This window comes from Mustela nigripes, chromosome X (genome assembly GCF_022355385.1).
Source record: "Mustela nigripes isolate SB6536 chromosome X, MUSNIG.SB6536, whole genome shotgun sequence".
Taxonomy (NCBI): domain Eukaryota; kingdom Metazoa; phylum Chordata; class Mammalia; order Carnivora; family Mustelidae; genus Mustela; species Mustela nigripes.
The window spans coordinates 69033314-69056133 of record NC_081575.1 but is presented as its reverse complement, the minus strand read 5'-3'; the positions used below and the strand labels follow the sequence as shown (position 1 = coordinate 69056133).

General features: G+C 42.5%; 1 protein-coding gene across 1 annotated transcript; it reads left to right on the top strand.

Moving 5' to 3' along the window:
* Positions 1 to 1628: 1628 nt before the first annotated feature.
* DGAT2L6 (diacylglycerol O-acyltransferase 2 like 6) lies at positions 1629 to 21711 on the top strand. Its single transcript, XM_059385487.1, has 7 exons — positions 1629 to 1902; positions 16087 to 16197; positions 16718 to 16788; positions 17156 to 17360; positions 18020 to 18194; positions 20378 to 20589; positions 21020 to 21711. Exons 1-7 carry the CDS (start codon positions 1818 to 1820, stop codon positions 21172 to 21174), a joined length of 1014 nt encoding a protein of 337 aa, XP_059241470.1. The 5' UTR covers positions 1629 to 1817; the 3' UTR covers positions 21175 to 21711.
* Positions 21712 to 22820: the final 1109 nt, after the last annotated feature.

The window sequence follows — 22820 nt, the reverse complement described above, 5'->3', positions numbered from 1 at the left end:
AGCCCGATTCGGGGCTCCATCCCAGGACCTGGGATCATGACCTGAGCCAAAGGCAGACCCAGAACCAACTGAGCCACCCAGGTGTCCCAACTCTGAAACATCTTATTAGTCAGTCTAATCAGGGAACTCTGAACCACAGTGCGGTTTAGGGAGGAAGACAGAACTCTGCTAATCTCCCTGGAAAAGGCTAAGGAATCAATATCTCCTTGCACTTGCAGGATACTTGATACCACTTTTGTATTTGATTTTCCTGGCAACATGTTTGATTACATTCAAAAGATTTTTTTGAGCCCTTCTGTATTCAAGGCCTTAATGCTGAGAATACTGACCTTTTACTTTAAGACACTTATCACACATTCAAACGCATAGACATTTCTTTTTTTTTTTTTAAGATTTTATTTATTTGACAGAGAGAAAGAGTGAGAGAGAGAGAGAGAGCGCAAGAGAGGGAACACAAGCAGGGGGATTGGTAGAGGGAGAGAGAGAAGCAGGCTTTCTGCTGAGCAGGGAGCCCAATGCAGGGCTCGATCCGGGGATTCCAGGATCATGACCTGAGCTGAAGGCAGATGCTTAATGACGGAGCCACCCAGGCACCCTGTGAATAGGCATTTCTGTGATTTTCTTTTGCTTCATGTCTGTCTCCTCCACTGGACTATAAGTTCAATAAAGGCAGAAATCCTGTCCATTTTCTTCCCCGCCAAATCTTCAGCACCTATAGCAGTGCCTGGCAAACAGTAGTCACTCAATAGGTAGTTACAGAAAAAAAAAATAAATAAATACAGAGGGCTGGGGCCTGGGGACAGTCTTTAATTTTGTAAAGGCGGTGTGTAGAAGCAAGACTCTTAGCCTCAAACATAGTAGATGGTCAATAGACATTAATGGAACTAAACAAATCGTAACAGGAAACACACAGTGCCTACTGTATGCCAGGAACTATGCTAAGCACTTTACATTAATTTGATCATCTAATCCTTGTAAAAGCCATGTGAAATAGGTACTATTATTATCCCTGTTTTACAGATGGGGAAACAGAGGCACAGAAGTTCACCAACTTGTAAGCAGCAGAGCTGAGATCTGAACCCCGGCTATCCGGCTGTCCAATCCATGCCCCTCACCACTACACTGCCTTCCAACAATGAATGCTCGAACTGAGATCTAGAGAGATGGAACAGTTTGTGAAGATGTCATGGGAATAACATGCTGGAGGCAGGCCGGAAGCCAGGTCTGCTCTCTATGTAATGCTTCTCCCAGTCTATCATAGGGTATCGGGCTGCTGATACAGAGCCCTTGGGAAGAGAGGCACCAGGCCAGATCTGAGAAGTCTAGATATCCGTGCAGAAAAAGGCCCAGCTTGGCCATGTAGGTCTCCGCAGAAGATGGGAGGAGCCAAAAAACGGAAACAAGTATCATCACCAGTCCTCCTTTCTAAAATAGGGAAGTAGGTCGCTTTTCGGGGGTCCTCTTCAAGGTCTAAACCATTTTCTCTTCCTTCACTCATTTATCAGGGACTCCCACACACACAGCCAGAAGCACCCCAAGGTCATATCTGCCTCATTGCAATGGAGCACACATGAAGAAATGCTATATATTAGAGGGATATTAGAAAGATTAGATGGGGTGATCTGAAACCTGGTGTGTGTAGGAAGTTTGGGGTGGAGCCAGGGCTAAACAACAGGGAAGACTAGAGTAAAGGTTAAGTCAGGCCTAAAATCTTCAACAGCTGAAGGGATATAGTGGTAAGAGACTAGAGCAAAGCACCTACAGAGGTGCTGGCTTTCTGTTTGGGCTTCTTGCCACAACTGAAGAGCACCACTGCTATGGCCTTCCTCTCCAGACTAGACCTTCAGGAATGCCTCCAAACCCTGTCTGTTTTGCAGTGGCTCCCAGTCTACGTGTTTTTAGGTGAGTGAATCCCAGGGGCCGGAGAGCATATGAGAACAGGCCAAGAAAGAACCCAGGAACACCCCTCTCCCCCAGCAATAAGGAAGGTTCCAAAGAGATTATTTGGTTGGTCCCCGCCCTCTGGGAAAGACTGCACCTCCCCACCCAGAGAGAGGGCTCCTGCTAAGTTCATGAAATTTCTCTTTCCAACAGAGGGGCACGAAGGCCACGAGTGAGGCTACTGTTGTTCTTGTTCAAAGATCACAGCGGCCTTCTCGGGACTGCCCCCCCCCCTTTTAAATTTCAAGTCTTTATTTAAATTCCAGCGAGGTAGCTCATAGTGTAATATCAGTTTCAGGAGTAGAATTGAGTAATCCGTCACTTACTTAAGACACCCAGTGCTCACCCCAACCAGTGCTCTTCATAATACCCATCCCCCATTTAACCCAGCCCCCTGCCGACCCCTCTGAACTAGCTGGAAAGAGTCATATTCAGGGATGGGAGCAGAGGTGGTGGCAGCTTGCAGAGCTGTTGTTACTAGGTAGGCAGAAGGTGACTTTCCAGTATAAAACAGAATTCTGGAAAGTCTTGGAGCTGCCTGAGTGACTCATAGGACAAAATTTTAATAAAGCACCTGTTGTGCCGTGGACTCAAAGCATGGCAATTATCAGTGCCTGGCAAATGGGTTGAGAGCTCTCAGCTTTTTCCAGCCAGAAACTAGGACCTCGTGGGCAGTCAATTACAAGGACCAAGCTTGGACACTGGATGGGGGAAAATGTCATCCTGAAGGCAGCCAGTGCCAATCTATGGGAGGCTATCCAATCCCTTAGAGCAGATGGTCTTAACCAAAGGCCTACAGACCTAGAACCTGAGGTTGGGAGGGAGGGGGAGATTTTGAATTTGGATAGAAAAAAATTACCTTTATTTTCACTGACCTCAAGCTGAAATAATGAATGTAAGCAACAAAACATCATCAGTACCAGTGAATTTTTCAGTGATAGACATCACAGGTTTGCTTATCACATGCCAGCTGCTGCAAGGATCTTGAAATTTCTTCTATGCTCATTACTACCTCAAAATTCCAGTAGTTATTGGAACCATCATTAGGTCTGGTTATTTAAGGCATGAACCAAGAAGCCCAGGTTACTAGATCACATTTTTTATAATGTTTTGAGAATTGCATCATAATATGATGCATTTCCTTTGTAAGTCTGTGTATTTTATTTTGGGCATTTAAGGTATTATTCGGAGAAGGGGTTCCTGGGCTTCCCCAGACTGCCAACGGGGTCCATGACCCCCAAAAGATGATGACTTATTGAGCCTTATTTTAACCAAATCATGCTGAGCTCTTGGTCCGTCAATGGCCCACCTCTAGATGTATTAAGGAAAAAAAGTGGTATTTCTGTAAACTTCCTTCTTGGTCTTTCATATTTTCTCTTTGTCTCGCTTTGCATTTATCTTAACTTCTTCCAACAGACCCCTTTGACAAGTTCCAGCTCCCAGTTAGGGAAGTGAGAGTCGCTGGAATGTTCTAAAATGCTTGGTATCGTGGTGACAGTCACCATTTCAAGTCCGGATCTCAGAAAGAACACGCAAAGATGGGGATTAGAGAGCAAAGGAAAGAGGCCCAGAGAGGAAGAACTGTGTAAGCTGATCCCTTTAGGGGTAGGGTCTGTCCCACCCCAGAGAGACTGTGTGGCATTCAAACCCAAGTGCTCACGCTGGTCTGGCTCTTCTGGGGAGCTCTCTTCAATAAAATGTTTTCATTTTTCGACCACAGAATGATTTGTTTTGAAATATTTTTTTTCTCTCTTCCTCTCCCCATCTCAAAGGACACTGTCTCTAGACAGGGATGAGGATAGAGGGCATATCCAACACTGAATATGTAAGGTCCCATGTGAGCCTCCTAATATTAGCTTCTAACATTAGAATGTTAGCCTCCTAATAATGCCCACCCCCATCTTCCTAGCCTCCAGTCATCCTGGAAGAGCTGGAGGTGTGGAGTGGGAATGTTAGTGACCAATGATGGCACCTACGCATCTTCCGGGGAAAAAACTCATAACAGATGTAAATGTTTTGTTTCTCCTGAATTTTCAAAAGTTTTTAAAAATTGCAGTGAAATACACACGACATCCAATCAGCCATTTTAACTATTTTTTAAGTGTCCATTTTAGTTTTTTTTAAAGATTTTATTTATTTATTTGACACAGAGAGAGATCATAAGTAGGCAGAGAAGCAGGCAGAGAGAGGGGGGGAAGCAGGCTCCCTGCTGAGCAGAGAGCCCAATGCCAGAACCCTGAGACCATGCCCTGAGCTGAACGCAGAGGCTTAACACTCTGAGCCACCCAGGCACCCCTAAGTGTCCATTTTAGCAGCATTAAATATATTCAGTGTTGTGCAACCATCGCCAACCTCCATCCACCTCCAGACCTCTTTTCATCTTGTAAAACTGAAGCTCTGTACCCAGTAAACAAGAACTCACCGTTTGCCCTTCCCCCAGCCCCTGGCAACCACCACTCTACTTTCCATCTCTGAATTTGAGTCGCACTCAAATGGGTGAGTGGGCACTTCATGTAAGTGGAATTATGAACTCTTTGTCCTTCTGAGACTGGCTTGTTTCACTTACCATGTCTTCAAGTTCCACCTGTGTTATATCATGTGACAGGATTTCCTTCCTTGTTAAGCCTGAATAACATTCCATTGTGTGACTATTGTAAGTAATCGTTCTATAAACATGGGTGTTCAAATGTATCTTTGAGATCCTGTTTTCAATTCTGTTGGATATATTCCTAGAAGTGCAATTGTTGGATCATATGGATATTCCATTTTACTTTTTTTTAAGATTTTATTTATTTATTTGACATAGAGAACGAGAACACAAGCAGGTGGACTGGGAGAAGGAGAAGCAGGTCTCCCTCAGAGCTGGGAGCCCAATGCGGGGCTCAATCCCAGAACCTCTGGATCATGATCTGAGCCAAAGGCAGATGTTTAATGAGTAAGCCACCCAGGCACCCATATTTTACATTTTTCTGAGGAACTGCTATACTGTTTTCCATAGCAGCTGCACTGTTTTACATTCCCACTGATAGTGTGCAAGGGATCAAATTTCTCCACATTCTCTCCAACATTTCTTTATTTTCTGTTTTTTGAATGTGATGCCATCTCACTGTGATTTTGATTTGTATTTTCCTAATGATTAGTAGTGTTGAGCATCTTTTCGTATGCTTATTGGCTTGTTGGCCATTTGTCTCAGCTTCTTTTAAATCGATCATCATTCCATTTATCTTCCTCTACTGGTTTAGATGTTATACATCCTGCTTCTATTATTTTAGCAATTATGCTAGAAGTTACAACATGAATCCCGGGTCTTGGAGTTTACCAAGGTAGCTGTAGCATTTAACAGTGTGAGATATTAAAGATATTAAGATATTCACATCTGTTCAATAGTTACAGAGCAAATACTGATTATAAGACAGCAACTGTCCTTGTCAAGACTACAATGAGTCAAGTACCAACTCTTTAGTATCTAGGAACAAAGGTAAAGCAATCATTAATTACACCATTGTACACAGTTTACACATCATAAGTCACACATAAGACACACACACAAGTCACTATGATAGAAGACAGACTAGCAAAGTGAAAGAAGGAGTCACAGTGAAGTGATATTAGGGTTTCAAGGGAAAAAATATCACACCAACTTGAGGAGATTGGGAAGGTAGAAAAGAGAATCAGTGAAACATGGTGAACAGGATGTGGATTCTGGAATTTGTCTAACTTGGACTACAATTCCCTTTGTGACTTCCAATGAGTTCTGTGACCCACTCTAAGGCTCAGTATCCCCATCCTCTCAGCTTGGTCTTCAGTAGTTGCTCCATACAGTAAAGTGTCCCTCCCTCCTTTCCTACCCTCTCTCCCTTTTCTCCCTCCCTTCTTAATTTCCTCCATTCTTCTCTTTCTCACCCACTTTCCTTCATTCCTCTCTCTCAGAGCTTTTTCCTCAGTGCCTCTCCTTCCCAAATGATGTTCAGAATCATGGCTGATTACTGAGCATCACTGAAAGTAATGGGAGACAAAATAGGGGAAAAGAGGAGAAAAAAATGCAGAGGGACAAGAAGGAGGGGAAACATGAGAAGAGAGGAATGGAAAGACAGTTTGGGAATGATGTGAAATAGTAAGACTCATGAGCCTTAGAATTGGGCCATGGCCCTGACAGACTCCTTCCGCTCCCCAGCCCCCCTACCCCTGTGGAGGGCCAGCTTCCATTAGAGGATGGCTCTCCATCTGTCTTTTCTTTTCTGGGCTTGTATCACCATCTACCTAAACTGTTGCTGTATCTTCTTTCCTGGCCCTCCACCTTCTACTCTCCATCCTCTCAAACCTATTCCACTATTTCTGAAATAAACAACATTATGACTGTGCTTTAAAAAAAGAAAGAAAGAAAGAAAAAAAGAAAAAAAATCTGGCAGTAGCACGGGAAATGGACCAGAAGGGAAGACACCAGCAGGCAAAAAGAGCAGACTAAAGACTGTACTCCAGACCAGAGGAGATCGAGCCTTCAACCATAGCAGTGGCAATGGAGATAGAAGTAGGAGAATGAATGGGAGAGAGATTTTTTGAAAAGGGAAGGAAGTCAAAGAGAGCTCCAAAATATTGCAACAAGGCCATTTATTTTGAGGGCTAAAAGATGAATAGGAACTATCCAGGGAAGAGCTGAGGAAGATTCTTTCAGGTGAAAGGGGATGGCATGCACAGAAGCCCACACTCTCCCTGTGCTGGGCAGGGAGAACAGAATGAGTTGGAGGAGAGACAGAACAGTATGGTGGAGTGCCTAAAACAAGGGAGGTGGCCAGAGGCTTCACCACAGAGGGCCTTCAAAATCAAGATTACAAGAGCTTAAGAGCCTTCACCTTAAGAGTCATCAGAAGCCACATTCAATGCTGAATTATTAAATTACCATTTACTCCCACACATTCTTATATTTACAGTCAATTTAGACCCAATGAGTAATTTCAAAGCTAAAGAAATGCCTCCTTAATGACCCAGTCATGTTCCTGGTTAAATGCTGTACAGAGATAGAGTCAGATTTGCATTTAGCATCACACACACACACACACACACACACACACACACACACACATACCTTCCGCACTTGTCCAATTATTTTTTTAGAGTAAATGCCTAGAGAAGAAATAAATGGCCAGTGGTGCCTAGGTGGCTCAGTTGGTCAAGCATCTGCCTTCAGCTCAGGTCATGATCTGGGGGTCCTGGGATAGAGGCCTGCATCAGGCTCCCTGCTCAGTGGGGAGTCTGCTTTTCCCTCTGTGCCCAACCCCCCCACTCATGGGCTCTCTCTCTCTCTCTCTGTCTCAAATAAGTAAAATCTTTTTTAAAAATATTTAGAAGACATTAAAAGTCATGTAGGAAAGAGATAATGGTGGCTTAGACTGGGTAGTAACATGAAGAGGGGTAATAGAACCATTTGAAAGGCGTTTAGAAGGTAGACCTGCCAGGAATTGGTAACTGACTAAAGGAGAAAATAATTAGAGCTTAGAGGTTAAGGGTGCAGTCTCTGGAGTAAAACGATCTTGACTTTTCAACCCTGGCTCACCCACACGCTAGCTTTGTGGCCTCAGGTAGTTATTTAACCTCTCTATACCTGGGCTCCTTATGTACAAAATGAGATTAGTTGCTGTCATAATGGAGTATTTGTGAAGATTAAATAACCTATGCATGTAAAACGATGAGTGTATGGTAAATATTGGCTATTACTATATGAGGAAAGTGAGCAGGTAAGATGCATCAAAGATAATTTGAAGAAAGGACCCACTTAGATTCATACTGGTACCACCTTTAACTTAAACTAGTAAACAATAGTAATTGGAGGTTATACAAGTTTAAATTTATTTTTTTAAGTCAGGGCCAGGGTCAAAAGGGTCAATTTACCAAGAAGATATAACTGTCCAAAAGTAGACGTACCCAACAACAGAGCTTCAGTATCTATATGGAGCGAAAGCGAGCAGAACTGAAAAGAAAAATAGACAAACTAACAATGATATTTGGAGACTTCCTCCAAAACCACAAACAACCAAAACTCACACAAGATGAAAGAGAGAACCCATAACTACTAATTAAGTTAAATTTCTAATTTTGGAAAATAAGAAACCTTCCAAAAGAGAAAACTGCAGGCCCAGATGGTTTCAACAGCAAATTCTACCAAACATTTTAAAGAAGATATATCACAGATTCTGCACAACCTTTCCCAGAAAATAAAAGAGGAAGGAACACTTGCCAACTCATTTATGAGGCCAGACCTTGATATCAAACCTAGACAAAGACGGTACAAGAAAGAAAACTATAGACCAATATTCCTCATAAATATAAATGCAAAAATCCTCAATAAAATACTAGCAAATTGAATCCAGCAATACAAAGCATAATATACCACAGCCAAATGGGCTTTATCCCAGCAATGTAAGTGCAAATATTTGAAAATCAATGTAAACTACCATATTAACAAAGGAAGAGAAAACGCATGATCATATCAACTGATGTAGTCAAAGCATTTGACAAAATGCCATTTCAGTCATGATAAAACCTCTCAGCAAACTAGGAATAGAAGGAAACTTCCTCAACCTGATAAAGAGCATCTATAAAAAAAAAAAACTGTAGCTAACATCATATTTAATGAAAGACTGAAAGCTTTGTCCCCAAGATTGGCAGCAAAGCAAGGATGTCCACTCTCACCATATGTACTCAACATCATACTAAAAGTCATAGCAAGTGCAGTAAGACAAGAAGAAGGAAAAATGAAAAGCATACAAATTGAAACATAAAAAAATAACTACCCTAATTTAACAGATGAGATGATTGTCTGTAGAAAATCCCAAGGATTCTATTAAACAGACACACAGACACATCCAAGAACTAGCAAAGGAGGTTAGCCAAGTTACAGGATACAAGATCACACATAATATACATATATACAGTTCTATATACTAGCAAAAAACAACTGAAAATAGAAATTCAAGGGGGCGCCTGGGTGGCTCAGTCCATTCAATGTCTGACTTTTGATTTCAGCTCAGGTCATGATCTCAGGGTGGTGAGATTGATCCCCATGTCAGGCTCTGTGCTCAGAATGGAGTCTGCTTGAGAGTCTCTCTCTCCTTCTGCCCCTACACCAACTCTCACTCTAAGTAAATAAATAGTCTCTTTAAAAATCAAAGAATAGAAATATTTTACATAAAATACACCAGTTTTAGCTTCCACATTGTTGCCCACACACACATCAAAATACGATATCATTTTCCTCAACCTGTAGCATGTGAGCCTGAGCAAGGAGCCTGATCTGGGGCTTGATTCTGGGACCTTGAGATCATGACCTGAGCCAAAGGCAGATACTTAACTGACTGAGGCTCACCCCTATTCTTAATAAATTTCAATCGTTAAGAACTGCAGACGACATGTGCTACTCAACGGGGCATTCCAGAATAGAGTGGCTGACAGATCTCGGGGACCTTGAGATCATTTCAGGGCTGTCCTTACTGGCCTGTCACAATCAGGCCACATTTCGGAGCTCCCCACTCTGCCTATCAATCAGGTGTCATGGTAGTAAGTCTCTTGATGTGACATTCTCCACTAGTGGACTTCAGAAACCTATCTACCTGTAGTGTTCAGCACGGTCTGAACCCACATTTTAAAAATGGGAAGTCAGATGACCTGTGAGATGCAATTAATTCCCAGGACAACTGTGGTGCTCCAAAAACTCAAGGTTAGGCAGGATGGATCTATTCTTGTTGAAAAAAAAAAAAAGGCAACAAAGACATTGATCATCATGGCAGAATACCTTTGCCTAGTATACTTGTATGCTTCTCAAGTTGAGCACTGGTTGTTCCAAGCTCCATCCCTGAGCTGTGCTCTCCTGCAGTACTCTAAAAAATACTCCCCACAGTGCTCTGAGCAGCTGCAGTACTTATCCTCTATTTGCTCTTAACCGAAAAAAGTCTTTTAACTTCATATTAGCTTTAATCCACTACCTTTATTATATATTTGCACTTACTGGTAGATTTTTACTTCTGCATGTTTTCATGTTACTAGTTAGCGCCTTTTCTTTCCAGCTTAAAGAAGTCCCTTTAACATTTTTTTGTAAGGCCAGTTTAGTAGTGATCAAATCCTTTACTTTTGCTCGGGTAAAACACCCTCTACTACTCCTTCAATTCTGAATGATAACCTTGCCAGGTAGTTTTCTTGGTTGAAAACTTTGCTTTTATTTGCTTGTTTTCTTTTGTCACTGAAAAGTAATTAACATTCAGTGTTACATTGGTTTCAGGTGTACAATATAATGATTCAATAATTCTAGAGGTTATTCACTTTTCATCAAGATAAATGTACTCTTGATCCTTTTTATCTATTTCACCCTACTCCTCGCTCATCTCGCCTCTGGTGACCACCAGTTTGTTGGTATTTCAGAGTATCATTTTGTTGGTATCTTTTTCTTTGTTCATTTGTTTTGTTTCTTAAATTCCATATATGAATGAAATCATATGGTATTTGTCCTTCTCTGACTGATTCATTTCACTTAGCATGATACCTTCCAGGTCCAGCCATGTTACAGATGGCAAGATCACATATAGATACACACATACACATATACATATAACAGCTTCTTTATCCAATCATTTATGGATGGACCCTTGGTTTGCTTCTATATCTTGCCTGTTATAAGTAATGTTGCAGTAAACATAGAGGTGTATAGATCTTTTCCAATTAGTGTTTTTCACTTCCTTTGAGTAAATACCCAGTAGAGGAATTACTGGATCATATGGTAATTGTATTTTTAATATTCTAAGGAAACTTCATACTGTTTCCACAGTGGGTGCACCAATTTGCATTACCACCAACAGTGCACAAAGGTTCTTTTTTCTCCACATCTTCACCAGCACTTGTTATTTCTTGCCATTTTGATTCTAGCCATCCTGACAGGTATAGGGTGGTATCTCATTGTGATTTCAATTTGCATTTCCCTGATGATCAGTGATGCTGAGCATCTTTTCCTGTGTGTGTTAGCCATCTGCATATTTTCTTTGGAAGAATGTCCATTCATATGTCCTCCACCCATTTTTTATTTGGATTATTTTTTGGTGTTATGTAAGTTCTTTTTATATTTTGGATAGTAACTTCTTATCAGATATGTCATTTGCTAATCTTTTCTCTCACTCAGTAGGTTGTCTTTATGTTTTACTGATTGTTAACTTTGCTATGCAAAATACTTTATTTTCACGTAGTCCCAATAGTTTATTTTTGCTTTTGTTTCCCTGGCCTTAGGAGACTTATCTAAAAAAATGTTGCTATGACTCATGTCAGAGATATTACTGCCTGTGCTCTCTTCTAAGACTCCAATGGTCATGTCTCACATTTAGGTCCTTGATCTATTTGAGTTTATTTTTCTGTGTGGTGTAAGAAAGTGCTCCAGTTTCATTCTTTTGCATATAGCTGTCCGGTTTTCCCAACACCATTTGTTGATGAGACTCTTCCTCCTTGTCTATTCTTGCCTCCTCTGTCATAGATTTTTTCTTTTTAATGCTTGGTGTTAGTTTTTTTGCCCTGTGAAATTGACTGATCCTTTACTCTGCTTTACCTAGTCTGCTGTTGAACACCTCTACTGTATTTTCCAGTTCAGTTATTGTGTTCTTCAGCTCCATGACTTCCGTTTGGTTCTTTATTATGTTTTCTATCTCATTGTTGAAACTCTCAGAAACTCTCAGTGTTTGTTCATTCTTCTCAAGTTCAATGAGCATCTTTATGGCCTTTACTTTGAATTCTTTATCAGATAGATTATCTCCATTTTTTAAATTTTTTAAAAAGATTTTATTTATTTATTTGACAGAGAGAGAGAGATCACAAGTAGGCAAACAGGCAGGCAGAGGGGGAGGGAGAAACAGGCTCCCTGCCGAGCAGAGAGCCCGATACAAGGCTCAATCCCAGGACCCTGAGATCATGACCTGAACCCAGGGCAGAGACTTAACCCATTGAACCACCAGGTGTCCCGATTATCTCCATTTTTAAGGGTTTTTAGTTTTAAGGTTTTTTTCCCCTGAGGAAAGTGAGTCTTTCACTTGGAACATATTCCTCTGTCTTCATTTTGCTTCACCCTCCATGGTTGTTTCTGTGTAACAGCTATCTCTCCCAGTCTTGAAAGAGTGGCCTTGTGTGGGAGATTAATTGAATTAATTAATCCTTTATCTTTTGGTCCTTCCTCAGACCTTTATAATTGTTTGAATACCCTGATTTTTTTCTTGATAGGTTCCAGTTGTTGAGGGAAGGCCAACACTTGTCAGTGTCCCAAAGAGAGAGACCTCGGACAGTTTAGCTTCAGGTTAATTATAAGCCAGATCTGCAGGCAACAGTTTTTAAGGTAGGCAAATATAGACAGTCTTGTGAGTCTACAATATAAACCCTGCTGATATCCAGACAAGAAGCTCTGGAGGTACCCTCTGGTCAATAGCTGCAAAAATTGTGGTTTTAGACTTCAAGCTCCCATTTGAGTGGTATCAGCCAGCTGTGGGGAGGGCAAGGGAGGCCGCTAACATGGCATCTCCCTGTCCATATTCCCGGGGGGGGGGGAGTTCCTCTTAGCCCCTGGATGTGTGGCAAACCTGAAGCCTGCCCCTCAGTATGAAGCTTAGGGACAAGAAAATAAAACTTTTTCACATGAAGACTAGGGTTTTGTTTCAGTCTGCTGTTTGTACAGTGTCCTGTGCCAAAGACTATCTCTCTAATTGGTTTGGACTCGTGCGGCCCAGAAATGCATTTCTCCTGACCTAGACAGCCAGGTGCTCAAGGAGTGTTTTTTCTATGGGCTGCATGTGCTTGCTGGCCGTGGCTTGGTGGGCCACGACTGTGGCTCATGGGGGTGGGACACTTGGCCAGCCCAACTTCAGTGGGGTAGGCTGCACCTGCAATGCATGGAAGGTGGTAGGGGACAGTCCCACTGGAGCTAGCAGGCTAGAGACCTGTTAGTCCCAACACCAACAAAGCAGGAGAACTCAAAAATGACACCCAGTGGTGCCTCCATCCTTAGAGAGCATCTAAACAGGTTTCGTTTTCTCCAGCAGATGCTTTAAGATTAAAACATGAGTCTCTTCCACATTCTGTTCAGGCACCTTTCAAACTGTTGCTTTTGTGCTGGGTCCCAGGGAAAGCAGGTCTGTGTGCAAGCCCTTTTAAGAGTGAACTTTCCATTTCCTATAGCCCTTTGGTTCTCCTTGAAGTAAACCTTGGTTTTCAAGACCAGACACTCCGGGGTCTCATCTTTCTGGTGCAGTTCTCAAGGTTTGGGAGGCCTGAAAGGAGGCAAAAACACTTTACTCAGGGATGAGCTCTAGATTATAAGACCTCCCTCCCAACTGTGGGTCACTGCTCCCAAATATGGGGGTTTCTTTACAGACTGTGTCTCCACCTCTCCTACGTATATCAAGGTGGCTTTTTTATCCTTTGTCCTGCAGGCTCTGCTCAGCTAGCTTTAAGGTCCTTTCCAGCAGGAATTGTTCTTTGTGTAGCTGTAGAGTTGTTATGTTCATGGGAGAAGGTGATCCTTCTACACCATATCTTGAACCCTCTATGGCCAATTGATCTTTGAGAAAGATGCAAAAGTAATTCAATGGAGGAAGGTAGTCTTTTAAACAAATGATGCTGGAACAACTGGATATCCATATGTACTATATGAACCTTGATCAAAACCTCAAATCTTAGTAAAAAAAAAAAAAACTCAAAATAGATCACAGACATACATTTGAAACACAAACTGTAAAACTTTTAATAAAAAATTTAGAAGAGAACCTTCACAACCTGAAGTGAGGTAAAAGGTTCTTAGATTTTTACATCAAAAGTACAATCTGTAAAGGGAAAAAATTATAAACTTGACTTCATCAAAATTAAAAGCTTTTGCTCTACAAAAGACCCTGTTAAGAGAACAATATAAAAAAATAAACATTGACTGTGAGAAAATGTTTGCAAATCACATATCCAGCAAAGAGCTTGTACCCAGAATGTATAAAGACTTCTTAAAACTCACCAGTAAAAACAAAACAAAAAGACCCAATTGAAAAATGGACCAAAGTGAAATAAATATATCCTCACCAAAGAGGATATACAGAAGGCAGAGAAGCACATGGAAAGCTGTTAAGCATCATTAGATGTTTGGGAAATGCAAATTAAAATTATGATGAGATACCACACTACACATCTATTAGAATGGCTTGGCCATCTTCAGTACAAACTAAATTTAGAGCCTGCCTTATGTGAGCATCTTCCTTGATAATTTACACTAAGGCTTCTCACTTGAAAACAGATAAGATTTTGGAAGCCTCTCCTGGTTTCAAGGCCATTTTATCTAAGAATATGTCATATATACATCCACGCAAATGGTTGTTCTTCATCATTCTTGCTTCAGACACCTTTGCTTTCTGTGTGTCACAGAACTCCTTGTTCCATGAGCTCTATCTCTTCCATGTTTGGCCTCTGTTTCTCTTATCTCTTTAAATCGCATTTCTGTCACTGCGACACCAGTGATTCTCAGACAGGCTGCATTTGGCAGGCTTGTCTTCAAAGGGCATTTGTGGTCTCCTGAGGTGCCATACCTGCAGTTCAAATAGATTCCACAAGGGGGATAGTGTTTATGGAAGTATAGCTCTTGGTTAGACTCCCATTACTTGTGAATAATAGAAAGGGACCAGATATAAGGCACACAATCCATCTATGATTTAGATAGCATCACATTTAAACAACACAAATGCTGCTTAAACACTTATCATTTGAGTTTACCTATTATTGAGAAGAGAAAACATTTATCTTTCAGCCAGTCTATAGATATTTGCTAAACACCTACTGCGTGCAAGGCATGGTTCTAAATACTGGGGAGACAAACAAAATTTATTTGAAGCAAAATATAAAGGAAATGATACACTTGGGCTACCTTTAATTAATAATGATTCTTGCTGAGTTTTCTTCTGAAGCTTACCTGGCACATTACTCTCATCTTTTTGGAGGGTCAGAGGCAGCAGGATATTTCGCTATGGAAAGCTTCCTATGAAATTCCTCCCACCGCTATTTCTTATTTAATTAGCATAATTTTAACAACCATCTCAGCCATCTCTTTCAGAGAGAATTCAGCCTATCACTAAGGTTTCTTTTACTCCATCACATGACTTTTTAAAGAAAGGCCCATTCCATCTTTTTTTCCCTTGTTTCCCTCTATGTCCAAAATGCAAGGGACAAACCCACTGCTAAGTAACTCTTGAGTTTCTTTCCCTTCTCTGGAAATTTTATCTACCATGATGTGGTTACCCAGCCCAAGAAGTCATTCCCTTAGCTGGGTCTTTTTTCTTTCACAATATGTGTATTTAGCCCCTTTTTCTCATGAATGCAGATTTTTTTTAAGATTTTATTTATTTATTTGACAGAGAGAGACACAGTGAGAGAGGGAACACAAGCAGGAGGAGTGGGAGAGGGAGAAGCAGGCTCCCCTCTGAGCAGAGAGCCCAATGCGGGGCTCAATCCCAGGACCCTGGGATCATGACCTAAGCTGAAGGCAGATGCCCAATGACTGAGCCACCCAGGCACCCCATGAATGCTGATTTTTAAATTGGAATTTATTTCCCACTGCTGTGAGATGTATCAAGTTTACACTTCAAAGCCTACTATGGCCCTTTATTCCCCCTTCTGGATTTTTGAGACTTTTTGAATGTGACAAAACTGAACCTAGTAAAGCACTTTCTAAATACGTGTTTTCTTCTCAGCATCAAGCAGCCTGTAATACTGCAGGCAGCCCTCTCCGCTGGTATGTACTGACTTAGCAGTTCCACAAGCAAAGGAGAGTCAAGCTTTTAGAAAAGAATTCCTGAAGTTCCAGAATGGGGATGCCAGTCACTGCTTCAAGGAGCTGTTCTTGCCAGTGCTGTCATTTGACCCCAGCTGAGGGCCTGCTCTGAGAATGCCATTTCGTCAGTTAAGATCTCAGCCACCAAAGGGACTAAGGCCGAGGGACTCCGAGGTGGGCCTGGACTATAGCAGAGTTGGGAGAGGTTGTGAGGGAAAAGGAAGAGAAGGGTCTCACATCAGCCTTGATCTGCTCCTTCAGTATAGAGCAGAGATGAGAGTTAGAATTCTATTAAACTTGAAGGAAACTGAACTTTTGTGTCCCCTTAGGAGCAATTCCTGTTTTGCTTATACCCTACTTTCTGGTGTTCACTAAATATTGGATCTTGTCTGTGCTTGCCTTAGCCTGGCTCGCCTATGATTGGAACACCCACAGTCAAGGTAAGAGACAGAGGAAGAGTGGTGGTACCTGTGTGTGCTGAGGATGGAACCACAGGGAGAGAGAAATGGAGGGAGAGAGTGGGAGAGGCAGAGAGAGAAGGGGTGGGAAGAGGACAGAAGGGGAAAGGGAAAGGAAAATAAGTAGGAAGGTAGAGGGCAGGAAAGATGGAAAGAAACAACTAGAGGTAGAGGGAAGGAGAAGGAGAGAGGAGAGCAAAGCTTAGCAAGGAACAGAGATCTCTCCCAGGTTTCCCAAGAAGGATTAAGAGGTTGTAAGACAGGTGCTCCCAAACTTGGAATATCTTTCTATCACCTTCCTGGCTGACTACAGAGGATCAGGGCCCTTCTAGATCTTCTTGGGGGTTGGATTCAGAGACAGTACCTATCTAGAAATATGGAAGTGTGTAAAGGGGACCTCTTCTCTGACCCAAGGGCTGTAAGAAGAACCCTCCACCTCTGGAAGAGGTTTGAAGGGTTGGCAGTATCTCACCTGCTCTTTCCTTCCCTTCTGTACCCACAGGTGGTAGGCGTTCAGCTTGGGTACGAAATTGGACCCTCTGGAAGTATTTTCAAAATTATTTCCCAATACAGGTAACTCCCCTTCCTTTTAGTGTCTTTGGTTCTGGTTGCCCAGACTCTCCCCTCTCAGCTCCATGTTTTCAAAGGCTTTAGTGACCAACAGTGAAAGTGAAGGCCCAGAAGCATAGTGCAAGTTAGACATCCAAGATGGATGGGCAGGTGGGGAGATGGATGGATTGCAACCTGTCTTCACAGTGGCAAACCCAGGTCAGCCTCTCTGAGCATCATAACCCTGGCAATCCTATGACAATGAAGAATCTCGAAGAACAGGGATCTGGGGTTCCCCAAGGGAAACACAGGAAACCTGCTTGTCTCTGGGTCCACACGTCCTCTATTCTTTCTTCCTATCTGCCGCCCTGACTTAATCTCCCTCTAACAGCTGGTGAAGACTCACAACCTCTCTCCCAAACACAACTATATCATTGCCAATCACCCCCATGGCATTGTCTCTTATGGTGTGTTCATCAACTTCGCTACTGAGGCCACTGGCTTTGCTCGGATTTTCCCAGCCATCACTCCTTCCGTAGGAACCTTGGAATGGATCTTCTGGATCCCAATTGTGCGAGACTATGTGATGTCAATGGGTGAGTGAGTATAAGAAATCATTCCATTCTCTGACCCACCTCAGAGCTCCAACACCAATAAGCCCTGACAGTCCACATCTCACATCCTGCTGGAAGAGGACTTAGTAGAAAATGAGTCCAGAACACACTGGGCCAGTAACAGGAGTATGCAGCCACACAGCATGTTCTGTCTAAGATATGGGTGGTAGGATTTAGTTAGCCAGTAAGATAATTTACAGGCAGTTATAAGAGTTGCCAGAAATCCTTTCAGAAAAAGAAGCAGAAGGCTGGAGTCCAGGATCAAAGCCAAAGTGGAAAGCGGAAGGTCAGTGGTGGCTAGTGGCTAGTCCTGATCACCCCTGAGAGAGAGAGACCTCTGGACAATTTCCAGAGCTGTAAGACTGGGGAGAGTAGATACTATTGATCTAAGAGGCAGCAAGCAGAGGAACACAATGTAGGTGCAATTGTAGTATCACAGACCCTTCCACAAGGCAAGCAGCTGACCCTAAGGACCAACCTCAGGATAGGGCAAACCCAGGAAGTGGAGGTCAAAGACAGAAGAGTGGAAACAACAGTAGTCAGGAAACAGAACTGTCTCCAGCATGAAGAGCCCAGAGGAACCCCTTTCCCCAATCTCAGGTACGAAGTTTGCTATGCCACTTGACTCTTTGGTTTCACAGGTGTATGTCCAGTGAGTGGCTTGGCCTTGAAGTATTTGCTGACCCAGAAAGCCTCAGGCAACGCTGTGGTTATTGTGGTGGGTGGAGCTGCTGAAGCCCTCTTGTGCCGGCCAGGCGCCTCTACCATCTACCTTAAAGAACGAAAAGGTTTCGTGAAGCTGGCACTGAAGACAGGGTGGGTCCCCAGGTTCTGGTGCCCTAAACCTGTTAGAAAGGGCTCTCTTTTTACTCTGGTTGCTTCCTTCTGCTCCTTCACACCGTGTCTTAATTGTATTTGGGGTCCAGATACATTTGTAGGCACTTCTTTTAATTGAAGTTGCAGAGAGAACAGTAGGAAAAGACCTTTACCTTCTGCCCATTAGCCTAGTTAGCTGGGGATCTGGGGAAACAGAGCTTTAATCTATATCAACCCACTAACTGAGAGGCACAGAAAACATACTCAGCGTAGGGAAGGCACTGGGCTTGAGGCTGTGGGGATTGCAAAAATAAATAAGACATGATTATTTTCCCCAAAGAGCATATAATCTGGTTTGAAAAATAGAATGCATTTGTTCAGCAGTTATTGAACCCCTCTGTGTGTTAGGCATAGTACTAGGCATTGAGGATATAAAAATAAATAATACCTGGTCCTTGCCTTTAAGAAACTGACAGTCCCATGGAAACAACAGAAGTGCACACATGTAATTACAAAATATGTCCAGAAGCCAACCACTTATCCTCTCAACTACAAGCCCCCACGGTTTAAACTAGCACCATATATCCCTTGGATTATTACAGTCTCCTAACTGCTCTACCTGCCTTCACATGCTAGAATCTATTCTCAACCGTAGCTAAGATGATCATCCCTTTAAACGTGAGATTATGACACCACTCCAAATGCTCCAAAGGCTCCCATTTCAATCTGGGCAAAAGCCAAAGACTTTATGGGGGCCTGCAAAGCCGTAAATAATCTGGTCCTTAGCTACCCCTCATCACCCACTGCTCTCCTCCTCGTTCACTCCAGTAGAGCTACAGTGGACTTCTTGCTGGCCCTCCAACAAACCTCAGGCTCCTGCCTTAAGCTCTTTGCTCTAGCTGTTCCCACTTCCTGAAACACTATTCCTCCAAAGAACTGCTTGGCTCATTCCTTTACTTCCTCCAGGTATTTGCTCAAATGTTTTTTCTCAATAAGGTCTATCCTGATCATCTTGCGCTATTTTTTCCTTTTGTATTTATCACCTTCTTACATATCACTGATTTTACTTATTTATATATCTGGTTTTTTGTTTATTTGTTATTATTGTTTATTGTCTGTCCTCCCTCAAGAAAAACTGTGAGAGATTTTTTTTTTATCCATTTTCTTCACTGACATGTCCTTAGGGCTTAAACCAGGGTTGACGCATAGAAAGAGCTCAATAAATATTTGTTGAATGAATGATGTGCTGTAATAGAGTTATGTACAAAGTCCTATGGGAACAACAACTGATGGAAACATTTTTGCTCTCAGGGTAGAAGATTCATAAGTGAGTGACATCTGAATTGTGAGCTAAAATATTAATAGGAGTTGCCAGTCAGGCTAAAAGGGAGAAAGAATTCAGGGGACCTACAACATAGCAAGCACTATGCGAGGACCTAGAGATCCAAAGATAAATGACAAATTTCCCACCTTTGATCAGCTTGACAGACAACTAGGGAGTCAGACAGGTAAGGAGGTAACCATAATAACTGAGTTAGACTATTGTTAGTGTGGAGAAAGATAAGCTGAAGGGTACCTAATTCATATTGTGGGGGAGGGCATTGGAGGCAGTCAAAAAAAAGGTTTCTTCAAGAGATTGAAATTGGAGCTGAGCATTGAAGGGCAAAATAGAATTAGCCATGTGAAGACAGAAGGAAGGCATTTCCGGCAGAGGGAGCAGAATGTACGAAGAAGCGTAGACAAGAAACAACTTGGCACACTTAGTATGGTTAAGCAGATTGCAAGAAAGGGGCAGGGAGAGGGGAAGCTAGCACAAAAGCTAAAGCACAAAAGCCGTGGTAAGCAGCACAATACAGAGTGAGGATCTCTGGAAGAGTTTTAAAAAGAATGACATGTCCAGATACACAGTTTAGGAAGATCATTCTGGATGCTAGGAGCAATGAAAACAGTTAGATTGCCTAAGATTAGTTTTTTTCCTATCAGAGGACAAGGTGCAGCAGCTCCCTGTGAAGGGTTCAGTTGGAAGGGTGGGGCATGGCAAGAGTGAGACACAAAGCTGAAGATGTTTGGGTGCTTGGGTCCTTGTTCTATAATGGGGAGATTAGAAGGTTTTCATACCTTGGAGAGGGTTTTGCTGGGGGGAGCTCCCTCGGAGAGTTAATACTCTGCTCCTTTCTTTGCAGAGCGTACCTTGTCCCTTCCTATTCCTTTGGAGAGAATGAGGTTCACAATCAAGAGATCTTCCCTGAAGGCACGTGGATAAGGTTCTTCCAAAAAACTTTCCAGGCCACGTTCAAAAAAATCCTGGGACTAAATTTTTGTACTTTCCACGGCCGGGGCCTCACTCAAGAATCCTGGGGCTTCCTTCCTTTCAATCGGCCCATTACTACTGTTGGTAAGCTTTCCAATACCTCCGGACCACCTTTGTTGTTGATTCCCCCCACCCAGGTCATCCATCAAGTCCAGGAAGTCCAGCAAACAGCTGGGATGGGGAGAGGTAATTCCAAGGGGTATGACTGAGGGCAGGGTGGGCAGGACAACTGAACAGATAATAGTTGTGGCCTTTTAATAGTTGCCACGAGAGCATCTTTGTTCACAAACCTTCCTTCCCATCACTCTTCTGAGCTTGTTCTCATTCTCTTCAGCATGGATGATATTAGGTATTTGCAGAATATGGGATGGGACGGAGCTAGAGCACAGGGAAAGAACAAAGGAAGAGGAGGGGCCGCAGATACTGAGTTTCAGTATGTGCCTCCTTCTGAGGGATGGGTAACTTGAGTTGAGGAGGGGAGGCTCTGATGCTTGTTTCTTCTCCTTCCCCATAGTCGGGGAACCCCTGCCAATCCCCAAGATTAAGAGGCCAGACAAGACGACTGTGGACAAGTACCATGCACTCTACATCAGTGCCCTGCGCAAGCTGTTTGACCAGCACAAAGTTCAGTATGGCCTTCCTGAGACCCAGGAGCTGACAATCATATAACAGGAACTATATCTCCCCCATTACTAAACTCCTAGAACATTGAGGGATTCAGATAGGGCTACCCAGGAGGAAGAATTTGGGCAGAGAGGAGGATCTCAGGCGCGAGAAAGGCCAAACAAGCCAGCAAGTACTTAATGAATCTCGCTTGGTGGAAAGAACCAGAGGGGCAGAGGAAGAGTAGGGAACAACCAACTTTAGAAAGCAGACTCTTGTGAATCCACAGATCTTTTCTGCCCCATGACTCCAACCAGCTCTCTGATCAAAGGAATTAGAAGACAAAGAACACCACTGCTTCTTTCTCCCAAGCCTTAATGACACCATACTATGTAGCTTTAGGCTTAGAAGACTTGTTTAGAACAGGAATGGTTTGTTTCCTCTTCCTCCTTACAGTTTGGAAAACACAACAACGTAAACCAGAGACCTGATCTGTAGTTTCTGATCCAAGCAGAAAGGATTCCCTCAGTTGTGACCCAGTTCTACACTGGAAAAAACTTTTGCATGTAGTTATGCTGTTTATTCTATAAAAATAAAGGTCTACTCCTGAAACTAACATTATACTATATGTTAACTTACTAGAAATTAAATTTGAAAATTTGAAAAAAAAAGAATAAAGTTCTAGATACATAAAACAGGCTATGACTAGTTTCTAATTACTGTGGTTCACCACTGGGCTTCCCTCAAACCTGGTCAGGAAGGTGGTCTGTGGAGAACCATTTTCCTCTTCTTTACCCATCCCTTATACTTCCTTTGACAGAAAAGGTAAGAAGAGGAACCAGAACTTCTACACAGTGTCGGAGACAGGAGCAAAACTGTGAGAATTGGCATAGATACCCACTGAGTCGTCCATCTCTCCTAACCCCACATAACTATCCTGCATCAGAAGGAAGGGAGCCACAAGACCATGCACGGACTGAGTCTACTTTATATCGAGTATCTACTGTGTAATAGGGATTATGCCATCATTTTTACAATCTTTGTCTCTTAATGCCAACACCAACCCCATGAAATTGCTGTAATCCTCATTTCACAGAAGCTAAAACTCAAAAAATTTAAGTAACTTGCCCAAAGTCACATAGCTTTGGATAGAAGTAGCATTCAAACCCAGGTCTTGCTAATTCTAATCCAAAGTTCTTTCTAATACATCAACCACCACACCTCCCATTCCTCATTTCCTGGAGACCCATTAATCAGCTTCATTTTCCTAAATAAGGACTCATGGTACCCCACTTAAATTAGTTCATAAGTGTGGACAAAGTGACATGGATTCTACTCAGGGTTAGATCAAGGTTAGACTTCAGGGCAAATAATTTAGTCATTAAAAAAACTTTTTATATCAATAAACTGGAACTGGGAATCCACAAACAAACCCATACATGTATGGCCAATTGTTTTTGCCAAGGATACCAAGGCAATTCAATAAGGAGAAAGAATAGGGGAGGAGTCAAGATGGCGGAGAAGTAGCAAGCTGAGACTGCTTCAGCTAGCCGGAGATCAGCTAGATAGCTTTTCTAAAGATTGCAAACACCTGAAAATCCATCGGCAGATCGAAGAGAAGAAAAACAGCAATTCTGGAAACAGAAAAACAACCACTTTCTGAAAGGTAGGACCTGCGGAGAAGTGAATCCAAAGCGACGGGAAGATAGACC